A 16,242-nucleotide genomic window follows, 5' to 3' on the forward strand; every position below is an offset into this window, starting at 1 on the left:
TCTGCAGGCCTTGCCATCTGGAACAATCGTTTTGTTCCTGGGCACCTCATCAACTCTATTTCCAATTCTCAGCAGATACATTCTTGCTGCTGCCTCTCTCTCTTACTGGCCTTCCGACCAAATATTTAGTTTTTGTCCATTGTTGCACCACCCACTGTAATGAATCCCACATTGGCGTCTGTTACTGACTTTTGGGATTGAGCCTCCATCAATGACTGAAAAGAATAAATCTGTGTAGCCTCCAAGTGGACCGTGTGCATAGGAGCGTTACACCCTTCTATTTCTGAGGGAGCTGGGTGTGTTTGTGTGTGATAAACACCAGCTTGTGCAGCACATCTTTTCTGACAAGAAAACAGAGGGAGCCTCAGTCTCTCTTCTGTTGGAGGTGGAGGAGGGAAGAACCCCTTTCGTCTTTAAAACCCTTGCGAAGTACCAGTGCAAACAGGGAAAGAGTTGCCGTCTTCTCCCAAGTTTTTGCACAATGGCTCGGCATTTAAGCTATGCAAGTTCTATGTCTGTTGCGGAGCTTTGCTATCTCGTTACAACAGCTGTTCTTTTTCCAGCTGTGGTAAGTGACTGATCGTATCATTAAACCCTGTAAAACTTGTCCTCGGCTAAGAAAACACTTCCAAGAGTCGTATTCGCCTGTGTAGTCTTCAGCTTTCATAACAGGCTTTCCTGATTCTGTGGTTGGAATTTGGGAGTAACTAGGCTGTGCCATCTGCAGAGTGGAAGCTCAACGTGTGGACTGTTTGAAGTGTCCCTTTGCTGTAAGGGTTCCCTTTGGTGTAAGGGTTCACTTTATATTTGGATTCCACAGCTAATTTGCCATATTGCTTTACAGTTTGCTGCATTTTGTATTTCTGCCTTGGGAACTGAGCATACCGTTTATTTGTGTTAATTAACAGCTGTGAACATGTCTCTTTGTCAGTACTGGATGCTTATGGTGCAATATTCTTTCTTTCTTTTTCTCCTTTATTAGTTGATAGGACTCAGACACCTGCTAGGCCTGCTTGGCAGAGAGACCCAAGCTCTTCCTTAGGCTTTGTGTACAAGCTGAACCTCCGTAATCTGGCACTGTCTCATCCAGCAACATCTGTGGTCCGGCATGATTTTTGTTAGCCGGATGACTGCTTCTCATGGGCATGGCCAAGTTTCCTGTGGTCCCATAAAGTTAGTTTCTAGCCATCAGTCCTGGCTCTCAGTGTTCTGTGCAGTTATTTAGCTGTAACTTACCCCTACATGTCTTCTGAGCTCAGCAGTGAAATTGTAGGTGATGTGTTAGACAATACGGACCTTCCATGGTCCGGCCAGTTCTCTCATTTGGCAGCGGTCAGGTCCCGAGGGTGCCAGATGAAAGAGATTCAACCTGTATTCCTTTTTAATATTACTGTCCTGAATTCTTTCTAGTTGTAGCCATAGAACTTGATTTTCTCCAAAGAATTGATAACATATTGTCTGTGCTTAATAAATAATAACAATAGTGCAGAGGCAGTAATGGCAAACTAGAACTGCAAAGTTTGCTGGGGACAGGTTAGTTAAAAGGGAATTAGCAGCCTTCAGCTGTAGTGATTTATGAGTGTAACTCATAAAAGCCACACAAAAGCATTGGAGTAAATAATGCATCATAACATCATAGCACCTGGCCAACTTCAGATTGTTCTCTGTTGTGGTTTTTCCAGCCTAGCAACAAGAGGACTCAAAGCCTTTGCCTGTTCAAGACCAATAGATCGCATAAGTTTTAGGGAACTATGATCGCTATAGTGATTTTGCAAACCATATAAAATACATAGGTGAAAGGAAAATAAATGTGATCCCTGGAGTCTTTCAACCTGTGTTTACATAAAGGAATGGGTAGAGGGGGAACCTTGTTGTTTTTGCCTGCCTCCCACCCCAGCCCCTCCTGGACAAATAAATGACTAATCAGCACATAACAAACAACAGCAATGCTGAAGGGATATGGAGAAAGTAATCTGAGAATAGGGAAGAAAGGACAGGAAGGAAGACAGAAAGTGGAGGTGGGTATACAGGGAAAGTAATAAAGGTCCAAAGGGGATTTTCCTTAGATGATTTCAGTGCAAGGGCCAGTGGAAACTTCCCCAGCATCGTTTGGCATGGCAGTAATGAGGATTTCAGAAGCAGTCTGCATTTAACAAGAGCTTCATTGTACTGCAGAAGCCTAAGAGAATTCTGTTTCATTCCCTCTCCCAGCCCGTCAGCATGGTGGAACACGCAGAGTTTCTGAAGGCTGGAAAGGAGCCGGGCCTCCAGATCTGGCGGATTGAGAAATTTGATTTGGTCCCCGTGCCAAAAAACCTGTATGGCGACTTCTTCACTGGAGATGCGTATCTGGTTCTGAACACCATCAAACAGCGGAGTGGGAACCTGCAGTATGACCTGCATTTCTGGTTAGGTAAGGGAAGAAGGGCTTGTCTCTGTCTTAATGGACGCTGGCATTTCTTCCAGCTGGTGGATCTAAACATGGGAAGGGGAAGTTCTTGCACTGCGTTGCTCTCCCTGGCCCAGGACCTGCCTGGATGAACCTGCCTTGCCACAAAGAAAAAAAACAAAAATGACACGATTCAGCTCACGTAATTGTATATTCACATAGCGCTTCTTATCCCAAAGGGTTTCACACATTCACTGTACTCTGCCTTATTGACATGAAGCCACCTGTGGGGTGGAGGACAACAGCGAATCATAGCCCCGACCAACCACAAAAAGGGAAGAAATTTGTTCAGACTCTGCAACATACCCTTTCACTTTTGAGACAAGCGTGGGGTCTCTAATGTTCATGTGGAGCAGACAGGACCTCAGTTAAGCCCTCATACAAAACACACATCCCTGGGCAGCTCTGGCTGCTGTGAAGCAGTGTAGCCTGTTAGGAATAAAGCAGTTTTAGTTGAGTGCATCACCATAGCTATGTTGTAGCCGTGCCGGCTCACCTGCAAGAGTGATTCACAAGGGTTCCTGACCGTCTGCAGAGCCAAGCTGCTGATGCACCTGTGGCCACTAGGTATCCACTAGATTTCCTGACTTCTGGCCGTAGCAGATGCACCTTCTTGCCAAGTCAGCTGGCCGGGCTGTCAGTGGTAGCAGCACCTCACCCTTATCCAGAGCCTTCCCTCCGTAGGTCTCAGAGCACCTTGTAAAGGCGATCAGTGTTATAGCTGATTTATAGACTGCGGTGCTGAGACTCAGTCCCTACCTGGCTTCGTCCCCGGGGAAGGGAAAAATCAGACTGACTGTCATCAAACACCTGGCTGTTGAGGTTTTCCAGGGCACTAGTCCTCCAGGGCCACAGTCTTTTCCAGGAATTGTTAGCACCGGGTTAAAAGCTGGGCGAGAAGGCAGCAGGCCTCCCTTCACTCTGCATTGTTTTCCTTTGATTTGTAGGGGATTTCTGTAGTCAGGATGAGAGTGGGGCGGCTGCCATATTCACAGTCCAGATGGATGACTATCTCCATGGGAAGGCTGTTCAGCATCGGGAAGTGCAGGGGCACGAATCTGCCACGTTCCTGGGGTACTTCAAATCTGGCCTGAAGTACAAAGTAGGTAATTGCTGGAAAACCATCTAGCAGGGCTGCCTCTGGCTAGCAGCAGTTCCCCGCTTGCCCCTGTCACCTCAGCCAAGGAAGAATTGCGCTCTTGTTGGTCACGGGGAAGACAGTCCTCATCACGTGTTTTCGATGATCTGGAACAGGGCACAGAACAGCAGCTCCCAGCAGGAGAAGCCAGGTGGATTCAATGAGACAGAAATGAGAGCCCCGGACAATTGTAGGGCTTTGTTTTTCTCTGAAGAAGGGAGCTGTAGAGCCCTGCATACCCCTGGGTATCCACGGACAGTGGAGCAGACACCTGTGCCAGGCAGACTGGAGCATGTGTGTGCCTGGGCAGGGCCCTGCACTGTGGGCAGGGAAAGGATGCAAGAAGCTGCATCTTAAATCTCCCTGCAGGAGGGGGTGAGTGCCAGCCCTGTCTGGCACCTTTTTACCCACCGCCTGGTGAGAACTGAACTTGCCCTGGGTCCTTGCTGCTCCTTACTCCAGTCCCTGCTTTTGTGCTGCTTGTCTCTTCTCTCCCTGACCTGTGCTCCCTCCCCCTGCACCCTCCCTGACATGGATGCAGGTGATCCATGCAGGTGGATCGCAGAGCAGACGAGTTGAGTCTGGCAGATGAGGGTTGGATGTGGACCACATTTTTTTATCCATGCAGGGCTATAGGGAGCTGTCCCAAGGTGTCTGCAACTGATCTGGGAAATCCCCATGTACCTAACTCCATGGCCTTTCCCGCATTTCTGTGTCTCTGCCCACCACATTTCCTTTCCTAGCTCTCTTGGCATCTATCACCTGAAATATTAGAGAGGTGAGAGACAACAGTGCAGAATCTTTCTTCCACAGGCTTGCAGAATGGTGGGAAACAAAGGGGAGGAACTAGACTGTCTGCAGATAGTTATCCACATTAGCTACACACCAGCACAAGCAGAGTAAAGTTATGTCAGACTATTCCCCTGTTGGATTTTTTTTCCTTGTATGAGAGTTTCTTGCACTTCTTTCATTGCTTCATCATAACCTTGTGTATTTCATTCCTTTCTCATTTTAATTTGGTGTCTTTTTGGGGGGATGGCTGAATGAACCTACTACAGATTGAACCTCTCTAATCCTGAACTCTCTTGTGCAGCAATATCCATAATCTGGCATGATTTTAGTTAGCTGGACGACCACTTATCATGGGTGTGACCAAGTTTCCCATGGTCACATAAAGTTTGTTTCCAGCCACCAACCATGTCTCTCAGTGTTCTGTGCTGTTATTTAGTTCTAATTTACCCCAAATGTCTTCTAAGAGCCCAGTAAGCAGTGGAAGTGTTTGTAATGCTGCTAGAGAATACTGACCTCCCATGGTCTGGCAAATTCTCTCATCCGGCACTGGTCAGGGCCCAAGGGTGCTGGACAAGATGTTCAAGCTGTACTTTAATTGTCCAAGAATAGCACCAAAGCTCTTACCAGACAGAGGCCTTTAATTTATGGACATGTCATTTTTGAAAATGTTTTAAACTTTCCCTTGGGCAAATGGCAGGAAAATGACAGATAGTAAAAAAGTGAGTTTTCTCTTCCCACGTTCTGGATGGAGAGTGAAAGAACATGCGACAGGTAGTTGTCTAGACACAGACTGCTTAGAGAGAAGTTGCGTGTTTCAGTGGTTAGAGCATAGAGTCAGGTGGTCAGGAAGCGTGTGTGCTATTTAGTCCCAGCTCTGCCCTGATGTGGTCTTTGTAACTTCTTTTTTTTTAATTCACTTTGTTGTTGTTCACTCTTTCACCTAGCAGCCATGAGAGTGACTGGTGGTATGTACAGGTAACTGAGAGTCGTCAAAGGGGCATGTTATTGTCATACACACACTGCAGTGGAAAGACCGACATAGGCCAAGCTTTCTCCACATCCTGCTCAGCTCCTCTGTATTCAATATTCAGAGACGTGCTCTGCACCGGGGGTCTCAAACTCCTGGCCTGCAGGGCACCCTAGCTGGAGCAGTTGTGCCATTTGGTATTGGAGTACAAGCTGGAGGGGGACTGGGATAGGGGGCCTCAAAGGTCAGGCCCTCCTACACGCCCTCTGGTGACAAACCCCCCAACCCCTCAGTAATCCCTGAGACCACGCTGCAGGGGGGATGAGCTGTCATAGGAGGACAGGGCGGGGTGGAAACAGGAAGGCGTGGAGATTTGGCACAGGTAATGCACAGCCCCAGCCAAACGGTAGTTCTGGGCTGGATTACTCAACGGTTCCGGATGGGGATGGCCTGTGGGCTGGGAGTTTGAGAAGGTGTGTCGTAGAATCCTCTGCATCATCTTCCCGGGTACCACAAAAAACAAGCATTTCTGTAGCACCTTAAAGACTTAACAATTTTATTCATTAGGCAATGAGCTTTCATGGGTAAGACCCACTTCATTGGATTCTGGAGCATAGATGAGAATTCAGGATATATATCTGTATATCAGGGAGCTGGGGGTATGTTGGAGAAGTTGCTGTGGGGCTTGGCGTGATGATTGATGTAGTGCTATGTGGACACAGAGACGGGGGACTAGCTTGCCCTCTGAGGCAACTGCTGGTGATGCTGCTCTCAGGAGGCTGGAGTCTCTGACACAGACCCAATAATTTCATACTCTCCACTCCTTCAGAGCTTGCACGAGTAGGAGTTACTATCATCTTTGTTCTCCTAGGCTGGTGGGGTGGCTTCTGGCTTCAAGCATGTGGTTCCCAATGAGGTGACCGTCCAAAGACTCCTTCAGATCAAGGGCAAACGAGCGGTTCGCGCTACTGAGGTCCCTGTGAGCTGGGACAGTTTCAACAACGGAGACTGTTTCATCCTTGATCTGGGCAGTGTAAGTCTGTTACTTAAACTCACGTTTGCTGAACCCTCAGGGAATGGGAGCCGGTCATTCTTCATCCTGGTCTGTGTTAGGTTGTGCCAGGCTATTCCAGGCCACCTGTGATGTCACACACTGTCTAGCTCATCTAGTAACTCTCCTATTGCCATGCATTGTCCTGGCCTGATGAACTGTGGGGCTCTAGACCCACACTTCCCAAATACTCACCTACTGGCAGTCCTGCGTTCCTGGGATAGGGCACTCTGAAATGCCATGCCCTTTGTCTGTGCCCTACAGGACATCCACCAGTGGTGTGGATCCAAGAGCAATCGGTTTGAAAAGCTGAAGGCCACCCAGGTGGCTAAGGGCATCCGGGATAATGAGCGGAGCGGCCGTGGCAGAGTCTACGTGGTGGAGGAAGGGTCAGAGCGGGAGCAGATGCTGCAGGTTTCTTTCTTTGTATTTTACTGAAAGCAAAGTGATGTTCTCTCTGGGCGATCTGCTGATGGGGTGACCAGTGTGGCTGTAGATGAAAGGGTGGTCTGCGTGCCTAAGGTCTGTACAGAATGTGTCTGTTGCTCTGTAATGTCAGCATGAGCATCATAGTCAGTTGGCTACAGCACAACTTGTGAGGCATGAGATCTAGCTCTAGTCCTGCCCTTGCCGTTCACGTGCTATGTCGCCTTGCACAAGTCATATCGCCTTTATGTGCCTCAGTTTCCCCATCGGTTTCCCACACCACAGTGTAAGCATTCATTGATATGTGTGAAGTGTGATTCTCAGGAGCTAGCCCAGAGCACAGTCCTGGTGTTATTTTTGCTAACCATTCTTTTGTGCAATGGACAGAGAACAGCAGGTGTCAAGCCCAGTTTGGAGATTGGAACATATCAATTTTGATGTTGTTGACCTACAGTTTTCTCTTGTGTGTGTGTGTGCATGTGTTTTTTTTTTGTTTTTTTTTGTGGTCAGAGCATCTGGGGAGCAGCGACTCTCTTGGATCCACGTACATAGCGAGCAGCTTGTTTTCCTCTCTTCCAGGTTCTGGGACCCAAGCCCGATCTGCCAGAAGGAGCCTTGGATGATCTCAAAGCTGATGCATCCAATAGAAAGCTGGCTAAGCTGTACAAGGTAATGAGAAGCAGATGGCTGCTGTCAGATCCCTGTGAAGGGTGGGCCCATAGAAGCATTGAAATGTCAGGCTGGATGAGAGCTAGGGAGGTCCTAAGGCAGGAGCAAGTGAACCTAGACCAGTGGTTCCCAATCTTTTCATCAGTGTGGACCCACAGTCTCCCTGGCCCCAACCGATTCACAGACCCCCATCTAAGCCAATTCAAGCCACTATGTACACTTTATTAAAACAAAAAGGAAACTGCAGCAGAGGTATTTGGACAGCAATTAATAACCTCATTGGGAGATATTTAATTTAAAATAATAATTGATTGCAACTTTGCAATATATTTGAAGCTTATTTTCTACGATCGTTTTTATTTATCTTTCACTTTTTTCACGGCCCCCCTGCAGTACCCTCACAGCCCCTTGGGAGCCACCGCCCCAGGCTGTTCCTGACAGGGGTTTGTCTAACCTGTTCTAACTCGACAGAGCTGGAGCAGAGCGGTGTGCTGAGTGTCATTTTGTCACCAGCTACTCATGCCATGCCCGCACAGTATGTCTGTGCAGGACCCTTGGTTAGTGATGCTGCATCTGAAGAACTGTATTTAATTTATTGCCTTGACCAGGCCTCACTGACTCCCATGCGGCAGCTGGGTTTGTCGGGAGCTGCTGTGAAGTGTGCACTGACTGGCCCCTGTCAGGGAGGGAAGGAAGCCCTGGGAAGGGAATTAGCACAGCAGCTGTATTTAGTGGGGGAAGAGGGAGCCCTCCTCGGTCGTGTCAGGTGTGAGGTAGAAGCAGTGTGCAGGGGAACCAAACTCTTGTTACTTTCTCAGCCCCCAGTTGTGCAGGCTGGCATGGCAGTGCTGGGATGCAGCACTGTGGCTAGGCACAGCGAGGGCAGCCGGTCCGTGTCCCTCAGCCTGGCCCCGCAGGGACTACTTCCATGCCCGTGGTCCATTTGATTCGTAGTTCCTCCACTGGGGGGCGGTCTCATAAACACATGGGGATGCAGGTTCATGATGCCAGCACTTGATCATTGGCAACTACAACAGTGATGGGCAGCTACGCACAGTGGGTGGGCTGCATGAATGGCTGTCCTTCATCTCAGGGCCTCAGCAGCCCATGGCCCAGTGGCGTTCTACCTGCAGCCTGTCTGCTCCTCTCTCCCGGGTGCTTCTCATGCACTGGAGCCCTGAACTTCCTACTACGCCAGATTCTCAGATTCACACTCTGTCCCCTCCCTCCTGGAGCTGGAACTGCCACGAACAGCTGATTTGTGGCATTCCAGCTCTGGGATGGAGCGGGAGGAGCAGGGACAGAGAGCGAATCAGGTGATTCCTGGCACTCTGAAAGTGCAGAGAGGGAGGGATAAGAGTAGGAAGTGCAGGGCTCCAGTGCATGGGGAAGCGGGACAGGCCAGGGGGTCCACCAGCCCAGATGGAGCCCTAATGGGCTGCAGGGTGTCCCCCACTGAACTTGAGTCTGAATCCACCAAATGCACCAGCAAAACCATCAGTGGTTTCTCCTTGGTATGGTCATCAGGATGCCAAAATAGCCCTTTCCAGTGCAGGACGGTTGTGCTGAAAAGCACTGACTGTGGTAGCACTGAGGACATTGGAGAGATGCGCCACCATTTTGTAGCTTCCCGGGGAGCTGCAGGGGTGGGAGAAATCCCAGAAGTCCTTGAGACAGGCTGCCCCTTGGTATCACATCACCGCTGTGCCGAGACGATCCTGTTTGAAGGACAGGAGGCACGAAAGAAACCAACGCACCCAACCTGGGAGGTCCAGCTCCAGCTGCATCTGTTGTTGTGGAGCATTGCAGGGGGAGAAAAGACCTCCAGGTTCTTCCATGCAGTGTCTCTAAACTGATCCTCTTTTTGCATTATCCCAGGTCTCCAATGGTGCAGGGAACATGGCTGTCTCCCTGGTGGCAGATGAGAATCCGTTCTCCCAGGCCGCTCTGAACTCCGACGACTGCTTCATTCTGGACCATGGCCTGGATGGAAAAATCTTCATCTGGAAAGGTGCCCTGGGGAGCTGCACAATTGGATTTTTGGTCCCAACTTCCTGCAGGTTGGGGTGGGGAGGGAGCCTGTGCGGCTGGCAGGGTCGGGGCAAAGGGGCGATTGCATCTAGGCCGGGAGATTCAAAGGGGCTCGGAACTTCCAGCGATCACTGCTACAGCAGTGGGCGGAGCCCTGGGCCCCTTGAAATTGCTGCTGAAGCGCCAGAGTGCTGCTGCACATGGCTCTGAGGCCTGGCGGGTTGGGCGCACTGCAGTCTGGGCAACGCTAAGGGCTGATTGTCCACAGCCCCACCCCTTCCACCCTCAGCTCTGCCCTTTCCAGGGTCTGGAGCCAGCCTCCAGCCCCAGAGTTGCCCCAGGGCCGACAGCGACTGTCAGTCCCACGGAGTGTGGGTCATTTGCAGCTCCTGCAGGAAGGGAGGGAGCAGCACACAGGGCTCAGAAGGGCATTTGGCGTGTTGCTTCTCAGGTGGAGGGACGGTTGTTGTACCGCAGAGCCCAAGGGGGAGGTCTCCAGTGGGCAGCTTAGAAGGAGAAGTTACAAAGTTCATTTGGCTCCATGGAGGACGTTGCAGGGATCTTTGTGTAGAGTGCCCTTGTGGGGGTGTGCTCTGCCAGGGGCTTGTGTGGAAGTGCTCCCCCATTGGGTCCCCTCTTTCCCTCTGCGGAGCCGGAGCACCAGGGGTGGGTGACCCTTTAGCTGATGGTCTCAATCTTGGAGATGCCAAAGCAGGGAGTAGTAGCTGGAGGATCCGTGGCTGTGGGGCTCCTGCCCTCTGGTGGCCTATCAGAGCATTACAGATCTTTGACCACAAGCCGCCCGGTTGTGGATCATGGATGACTGGGGTGGTGTAGGGCAGTGGTGTCCAAAAGAAAATGAATGGATCGCCCCAGGTGCCCCCCAAAGCCAGGCACAGCCCCCTTACCCCCAAGCCAGGTGCCGCACCCACCCTCCCCAAGACAGGCACTGCCCCCACCCTCCCCGAGACAGGCACTCCCCCTTCCCCCAGATTACTCACTGGAGCTGCCCCAGGCTGACGCCCACACCACCGCTGTAGCCTGCTGGGGCCAGAGGAGCTGCCTCCACTGCTGCAGCCATGCACTTGTTTCACCATGCGGTGGGGCGCGTGCATGGATCGGCCAGAGGGGCATCCCACATGTGCAAACCCTTAGAGCTAAATTTCTCCACACTGTGGGTGTAGGGGTTGGAAGATGAGACTACATCACTAGGCCATATACTACAGGATGTGGGTTATACAGTCATAGAGTCATTGAGTCACAGGCTAGAAAGGACTACCAGCTCTCTAGTCTGAACTGTGCATCACAGACCACCAACCCCATCCAACCATCTCCATCAGCAGACCAGCCACCAGGAGGTTAAACTAGTGTGCCATTGCCAGAGAACAGGGTGGACCAAGAAGCTCTAATGCTTGAGGCTGTCCCTGCTAAAAATGGCAGGGCATTGATTTAATGCTTTATCCCAGGTGATCCTAATCATTCACTATAGCACAAATGGTTGCAGTTTTCTCCTTAATGTCACCTGCAGGCACAGCTCCTCTGCTGTGTAGCAATAGGGAGGGTTGAGCTTGTAAGATGAGTGACTCACTCTCCTCTCTGGGCATGAAGGAAATTGGGCGGGAGAGGGGTTATTTTTTAAATCCAAGAGAGTTATTTGTCAATCACCAGTGCTGCCCTCTTTGTTGTCTTCAAAGGCAAGAAGGCAAACTCTGATGAGAAGAAGGCAGCCCTGAAAACTGCCTCAGAGTTCATCTCCAAGATGCAGTACCCCAAACACACTCAGGTACTCTGGGCCCATGGGCCTCGTTGCCCTGCCAACAGGCTGACACCAGACACCACTGAAGGTGGACTTCAAAATCTCTGTGGTGGCAGTTCAGGCTGTCCAAAAGGCAGCAAGGAAAACAGAGAGAAACTGCCTGGCAGGGACTCAGAACTACTTCCACTGAGTACAAAGAGCTTCAGACTAACATGTCCCTATGAAATGACTTGCCCCATGGCTTCTCCAGCATTTGCTTAAGAGGGATTCCTCTATCCTCAGCCCCACTGAGCAGCAGTAACCAGTAGAACATGTTCTTGAGGTCCATGGTTTAATTGTGGTAGTACAACCGCTCACAGGTAGACTCAAACCTGAGACCTCTGGGGCTTAGTGCAGGAGTCTCTACTGTTTGAGCTAAAAGCCAGGGCGCTCTCAGTTCAGGCTGTGGAAGAGACTCATTCTTTCCCCTGTAAGTGGTCTAGGTGCCACTGCATGAGAGTGAACTACACCCCTAAGCATGTAGGTTACAGTAGCACAGACTTTCCAGGACTATTGGTGTTTAAAATGGGCTTGAACCAACACATGGGCTGGGTACAACCTATTGCTTCACAGCCAGTGGTCGCCTTGTTGCTGGCACTACACTGGAGGGTTTTCCATAAATAACTTATTTTGACATTCTAACCTCGACATAAGTTATTTCTGAAAGGAGCATTAATACTGCAAGAGCATTTTGAACTGGAGCCTTCACACTACAGAGCCCAGTTTTGAAATAAGAGCAATGATGGGGTGCCTCCCTGGGGGCCAGTTAAGTCCTAAGTACCTCTGCTTAGTACGCACTGAGTCCGTTTCAAAACTGGGAGGTGGGAGATCAGTGAAAGTTGTTCGTTTTGGTGGAGTTACTATTTCGAGGTAAATAACCTATTATTCCAGAACAACCCTCTTTGTAGTGTGGCCACAGAGGTTTTTTTTTTTCCTGGAAAAAAAGGCTTTTTCCGCAAAAAACCCAAACAAACCCACAACAAAACCCCAGTGTAGACAAGCCCTTTGAGAGCCAGCACTGAGGGGGTGCAGAATATCCCCTCCCACCTGTGGTTAGGGGGAGAGGGGTTTTGCCAGGTCTTCCCTTATGCGGCCAGTGAGGCCTGGGGGCACCAGAAAGCCATCTGACCAGCAATCGGTTTGAGACTGACAATTTAGGGCTGCCCCTTGAATGCCCTTTTCTGCTGAATCCCTCCTTGGGGCAGATGCTGTGGAGTCATCCCCGGGATTTATGTGGCCCCGTGCCCATGTTATGGCTGGGATTGGCTTAGCGTGACCAGACAGAAAGTGGGAAAAATCAAGACAGGGTTGGGGGGAATAATTAGAAGCTATATAAGACTGAGCCCTTAATATTGGAATTGACCCGATAAAATCAGGACGCCTGGCCACCCTAAATTGGCTAGGACTGCAGCCCTGCCCTGCTCCGGGCAAGACTCTCCCTGATGGGCTGGCTCCCTCATTTCAGATCCAAGTCCTGCCCGAGAGTGGCGAGACCCCCTTGTTCAAGCAGTTCTTCAAGAACTGGCGGGACAAGGACCAGACTGAGGGTCTGGGAACGGCCTATGTCTCCAGCCACATCGCCAAGGTCGAGAAGGTGCCCTTCGATGCTGCCACGCTGCACAACTCCACAGCCATGGCTGCCCAGCACGGCATGGAGGATGATGGCTCTGGAAAGAAACAGGTATGGGGTGATGAGGAGAGAGCGTGGTGGCACCAGCATCCTTGGGCCAGCTAGTGTGCTGCTTGGTTCTTCTGTTATCTGCCTCCTGGCATGTGGGGAGGTGAGAATGACCCTCTGGGAGTGCATGAGGGACAAGGGGACTGCCCAGGATAGCTTCTTCTTTCTCTAGCTGGGCTCTGAGTTGGAGCAAAGGAGCCGTATTGAAATTGTGTTCCAAAGGGTTAAAGGCTGGGGCATTCTCTTCTCTCTGCTGTGTAATCCCGGTTCCCACATGAAAAGAGGTCCTGGCCACTGCTTGCTCCCTTGGAAATCTGGGTCAGCTGAGGAGGATAGGCAGGGTAAACAGGGAGGAGGTGTTGCTTTATATATCAAAAATGTGCACACCTGGGCTGAGGTGGAGATGGCTACAGGAGACAGACATGTTGAGAGTCTCTGGGTTAAGTTAAAAGGGGTAAAAAACAAGGGTGATGTCGTGATAGGGTCTACTGCAAACCACCCAGCCAAGTAGAAGAGGTGGATGAGACTTTCTCTAAACAATTAACAAAATTATCCAAAACACAGGACTTGGTGGCGATGGGGGATTTCAACTATCCGGACGTATGTTGGGAGACTAACACAGAGAGGCACAGAATATCCAGAAAGCTTTTGGACTTCATGCATGACAATTTTTTATTTCAGAAGGTGGAGAAAGCTAATGCAGGGAAGCAGTTCTAGATATGATTTTAACATATAGGTAAGAACACATTGAGAATTTGAAAGTGGAAGGTAGCTTGGGAGAAAGTGACAATGACATCATAGAGTTCATGATTCCAAGCACTAGTGAAAGGGAGAAGAGCAAAATAGAGACAATGGATTTCAGGAAAGGAAATTTTGGTAAACTCCGAGAGCTGGAAGGTAAGGTCCCATGGGAAGCAAGATTAAGAGAAAAAACAACTGAGGAGAGTTGGCAGTTTTTCAAAGGGACATTATTAAGGGCCCAAAAGCAAACTATACCGCTGCATAGGAAAGCTAGAAAGTATGGTAAAAGACCGCCTTGGCATAGCCAGGAGATCTTGCATGATCTCAAACTCAAAAAGGAGTGGTATAAAAAGTGGAAAGCAGGAGAACTTACAAAACATGTATATAAGCAAACCATGTGTGTCTGCAGGGGCAAGATTATAAAGGCCGAGGCACAGAAGGAGCTCAAAGTAGCTAGAGACATAAAGGGTAACAAAAAGTCATTCTATAAATGTATTAGAAGCAAGAGGAAGACCAAGGACAGGGTAGGCCTGCTACTCAGTGAGGAGGGAGAAACAATATCAGGAAACATAGAAATGGCAGAGGTGCTTAATGACTTCTTTGTTTCAGTCTTCACCAAGAAGGCCAGTGCAGAAATGCCTAACATAATGCATGCTAGTGGGAAGGGGGTAGGTTTAGAGAATAAAATACATAAAGAACAAGTTAAAAATTATTTAGAAAAATTAAATGTCTTCAAGTCACCGAGGTCTGAGGAAATGCATCCTAGAGTAGTTAAGGAGCTGATAGAGGAGGTTTCTGAGACTTTAGCTATCAACTTTGAGAAGTCCTGGAAGTCAGGAGAGATTCTAGGAGACTGGAAAAGGACAAAATTGTGCTCATCTATAAAAAGGGATAAAAGAACAACCCAAGAAACTACAGACCAGTCAGTTTAACTTGTGTGCCAGGAAAGATAATGGAGCAAATAATTAAGGAGTTCATCTGCAAACATCTGGATGAAAATAAGGTGATAGGTAACAACCAGCATGGATTTGTAAAGAACAAATCATGCCAGACCAATCTGATAGCTTTTTTTGACAGGATAACAAGTCTTGTGGATAATGGAGAAGCAGTGGATGTGGTATACCTAGACTTTAATAAGGCATTTGTTACAGTCTTGCATGATCTTCGTATCAATAAATGAAGCAAATACAACTTAGATGGGGCCACTGTAAGGTGGGTGCATAACTGGCTGGATAACCATTCTCAGAGGGCTTGTCTACACTAACACCCTCTTTTGAAGGAAGGATGGTAATTAGGGTGTTTGGAGTTTACTAATGAAGTGCTGTGGGGGGCAATTTGCTTAATAAAGTGCTGTGTATGCAGTGTAGCACTTCATTAGTAAACGCCCAACACCCTACTTACCATCCTCCCTTTGAAGGAGAGTGGTAGCGTAGACAGGTCCAGAGAGTAGTTATTAATGGTTTGCAGTTATACTGGAAGTGCATAACAAGTGGGGTTCTGAAGGGATCTGTTTTGGGACCAGCTCTATTCAATATCTTCATCAACGATTTAGATATTGGCATAGAGACTATGCTTATTAAGTTTGCAGGTGATAGCAAGCTGGGAGGGGTTGCAACTGCTTTGAAGGATAGGCTCATAATTCAGAATGATCTGGACAAACTGGAGAAATGGACTGAGGTAAACAGGATGAAGTTTAATAAGGAAGAATGGAAAGTGCTCCACTTAGGAAGAAACAATCAGCTTCATACATATGGAATGGGAAGCAACTCTCTAGGAAGGAGTACTGCAAAAAGGGACTTAGCGGTCATAGTGGAAACAAGCTAATATGAGTCAACAGTGTGATGCTGTTGCCAGAAAAGCAAACATGATTCTGGGATGCATTAACAGGAGTGTGTGTTCTGAGCAAGACACGAGAAGTCATTCTTCTGCTCCACTCATCACTCATTAGGCCTCAATTGGAGTACTGTGTCCAGTTTTGGGCACCACATTTCAAGAAAGAGGTGGAGGAGTTGGAGAAGGTCCAGAGAAGAGCAACAAGAATGATTAAAGGTCTAGAGAACATGAGCTATGAGGGAAGACTGAAAGAACTGGGCTTGTTTAGTTTAGAAAAGAGAAGACTTAGAGGGGATGTGATCGTGGTTTACAAGTACCTCAAAGAGGGTTACAAGGAGGAGGGAGAAAAATTGTTCTCCTTGGCCTCTGAGGACAGGACAAGGAGCAGTGGGCTTAAACTGCAGCAAGGGAGGTTTAGATTAGACATTAGGAAAAACTTCCTTACAATCAGGGTGGTTAAACACTGGAATAAGTTACCTGGGGAGGTTGTGGAATCTCCATCGCTGGAGATATTTAAGAGCAGGTTAGATAGACACCTATTGGGGATGATCTAGATCATGGGTGTCCAACCTTTTGGCTTGCCTGGGCCACATTGAGTGAAGAGGAATTGTCTTGGGCCGCACATAAAATATATAATATAGTTAATGTATATAAATCACATAATAATGTTAA

The 16,242-nt window shown here is 48.9% G+C and overlaps 1 protein-coding gene across 3 annotated transcripts in view; it reads left to right on the top strand.

Annotated features, from left to right (window-relative positions):
* The window catches only part of GSN (gelsolin), a 50,652-nt gene that overhangs the window by 25,066 nt on the left and 9,344 nt on the right, over nt 1-16,242 (top strand). For 2 of the 3 annotated variants that reach the window (XM_075015437.1, XM_075015436.1), the window contains exons 2-9: nt 2,212-2,413; nt 3,397-3,551; nt 6,218-6,379; nt 6,662-6,811; nt 7,403-7,492; nt 9,371-9,503; nt 11,218-11,306; nt 12,784-12,999. In XM_075015437.1, coding sequence (XP_074871538.1) covers nt 2,221-2,413; nt 3,397-3,551; nt 6,218-6,379; nt 6,662-6,811; nt 7,403-7,492; nt 9,371-9,503; nt 11,218-11,306; nt 12,784-12,999 — 1,188 coding nt within the window. In that variant the 5' untranslated portion in view covers nt 2,212-2,220. Of the gene's footprint in view, nt 1-335; nt 569-2,211; nt 2,414-3,396; nt 3,552-6,217; nt 6,380-6,661; nt 6,812-7,402; nt 7,493-9,370; nt 9,504-11,217; nt 11,307-12,783; nt 13,000-16,242 lie in introns of those variants that run through there. The other variant, XM_075015435.1, reaches the window with a different exon arrangement.

This window comes from Carettochelys insculpta, chromosome 21 (assembly GCF_033958435.1).
Source record: "Carettochelys insculpta isolate YL-2023 chromosome 21, ASM3395843v1, whole genome shotgun sequence".
Classification (NCBI taxonomy): Eukaryota; Metazoa; Chordata; order Testudines; family Carettochelyidae; genus Carettochelys; species Carettochelys insculpta.